The following is a 2,183-nucleotide window of genomic DNA, read 5'->3' as shown; positions in this document are numbered from 1 at the left end:
CCTATTGCACCCACAGGCTCTGCCCCCCAGGTCCCATTGCACCCACACCCCAGGTCCTGACCCCAGGTCCCATTGCACCCACACCCCAGGTCCTGCCCGCCAGGTCCCATTGCACCCTCTGCACCAGGCCCTGCCCCCCAGGTCCCATTGCACCCACAGGCCCTGCCCCCCAGGTCCCATTGCACCCACACCCCAGGTCCTGACCCCAGGTCCCATTGCACCCACAGGCCCTGCCCCCCAGGTCCCATTGCACCCACACCCCAGGTCCTGACCCCGGGTCCCATTGCACCCACGGCTCCAGGCCCTGCCCCCCGGGTCCCGTTGCACCCGAGGACGGGGCTCTTGCTTGCCCGCTGCGCCCGTGCGGGTTTGGGCCGTCTCGGTGCCGTCGGGCTGCGGGTTCCCCCCGGCGGGAGCGGGTGCCGGCGCGCGGGCGCCGGGCTGACGCGCGGGCGCCCGCGCAGGTGTGCACTGCGGCAACTACATCACGTCGCACGGGCTGGCGCTCAACTGCTGCACGGACCTGACGTGGTTCGAGCACATCGTGCCCTGCGGGCTGGAGGGCAAAGGCGTCACGTCGCTGAGCCGCGAGCTGGGCAGGCACGTCGCCGTCGCCGACGTCCTCGAGCCCTTCCTCGACTCCTTCCAGGAGGTCTTCGACTGCACCCTGGTCTTCGCGGAGGAGCCGGCGCCGTAGCGCCGACCGTCCCCGACGGAGACCGGCAATAAACGGGGACGGCCGTTGCCGTTGCCCAAACGTCCCGGAGCCGTTCCACTTCCTCCATGTCCCTCTTCCTCGGGYGCCCGTCACCGGGGCCTTGGGGCACCTCTTTGCGCCGGGTGCTGGGAAAGGGCTGTACGCACCAGTGCTGCTCCGGGGGCTTCTTCCCCCCCCTTCCCCCAGACCCCTCCAGGACCCCCAGGGTGGGTGTGGGATGTCCCAGAGTGGATGTGGGACCCCCAGGGAGGCCGTGAGACCCCTGGGGAGGCTGTGGGACCCCCCGGGGCAGCTGCGGGACCCCCAGGGAGGCCGTGAGACCCCTGGGGAGGCTGTGGGACCCCCCCGGGGCAGCTGCGGGACCCCTGAGTGGGTATGAGACCTCCCTGGGCAGCCAGTTCCCCTATGATTGGGTGCGGGACCCCCCCCCCCGAGTGGCTGTGGGGAGGATGTGGGACCCTTGAGCAGGGGGTGGGAGCCCCGAGGTGGGTRCAGGACCCATCAGGGTGAATTTGGGACCCCCTGAGGAAGCTGCAGGACCCCCCTGGGGTCGTTGCGTGACCTCTTGGGTGGATATGGGACCCCTGAGCAGGGTGCAGGACCCCCGAGGTGGGTGCAGCACACCCCAGGGCAGGAGCAAGACCCCCAGAGTGGGTGTGGGACCCCTGAGGAGGCTGCAGAACCCCAGGGGGCAGGAATGAGACCCCCAGGGTGGCTGGGGGACCCCGATGTGGATACAAGACCCTCCTAGGTGGGTGCAGGACCCCCCTGGGGAGGATGCGGGACCCCTGGGTAGTGTGTGGGACCCCCGGGGTGGGTGCAGGACTCCTCAGGGTGGATGCAGGACCCCCTGAGGAGGCTGCAGGACCTCCATGGGGCAGCTGTGGGACCCCTGAGCAGGGTGCAGGACCCCCGAGGTGGGTGTGGGACCCCCAGGGTTTGTGCAAGATGCCCCCGGGGGGCAGTGAGACCCTCAGAGTGGCAGCAGGAGCCCTGAGCTGGGTATCAGACCCCCCCAGTGGGGTGTGGGACCCCCCCAGGAGGCAGTGGGACTCCCCTGGGGAGGATGTGGGACCCCTGAGCAGGGTGCAGGAGCCCCGAGATGGCTGCAGGACCCCCCAGGATGGCAGTGGGACCCCCCGGGAGGGTATAGGACCCTTGAGTAGAGTGTGGGACATCTCAGGGCGAGTGTGAGACCCCATGGGGCAGGAGCAGGATCCGATGGGAGGCAGTGGGACCCCCCGGGTGGGTGTGGGACCCCCCGCGGAGGCAGTGGGACCCTCCAGAGTGGGTTCAGGACCCCTCCCCCCCAGGGTGGCTGCGGGACCCCCCGGGGCAGGTGCGGGACCCCCCTGGGGAAGGAGCAGGACCCCCCAGGAGGTAGCGGGACCCCTCGGGGCAGGTGTGGGACCCTCCAGGGTGGGTGTGGACCCCCCGGGGAGGCAGAGGGACCCCCCGAGCTGGG

General features: G+C 70.8%; 1 protein-coding gene across 1 annotated transcript in view; it reads left to right on the top strand.

The window, feature by feature from the left end:
* Positions 1 to 1,446: 1,446 nt before the first annotated feature.
* The window catches only part of KCNE3 (potassium voltage-gated channel subfamily E regulatory subunit 3), a 1,682-nt gene continuing 945 nt past the window's right edge, over positions 1,447 to 2,183 (top strand). Inside the window, exon 1 of the mRNA XM_085311228.1 lies at positions 1,447 to 1,469. Coding sequence (XP_085167354.1) covers positions 1,447 to 1,469 — 23 coding nt within the window. The remainder of the gene's footprint in view (positions 1,470 to 2,183) is intronic.

This window comes from Rhea americana, unplaced genomic scaffold (genome assembly GCF_003343005.1).
Source record: "Rhea americana isolate MKP2758 unplaced genomic scaffold, rheAme1 scaffold_335, whole genome shotgun sequence".
In the NCBI taxonomy this organism is placed as follows: Eukaryota; Metazoa; Chordata; class Aves; order Rheiformes; family Rheidae; genus Rhea; species Rhea americana.
The sequence above is the reverse complement of the archived record's forward strand: the minus strand, read 5'-3'. Positions and strand labels throughout refer to the sequence as shown.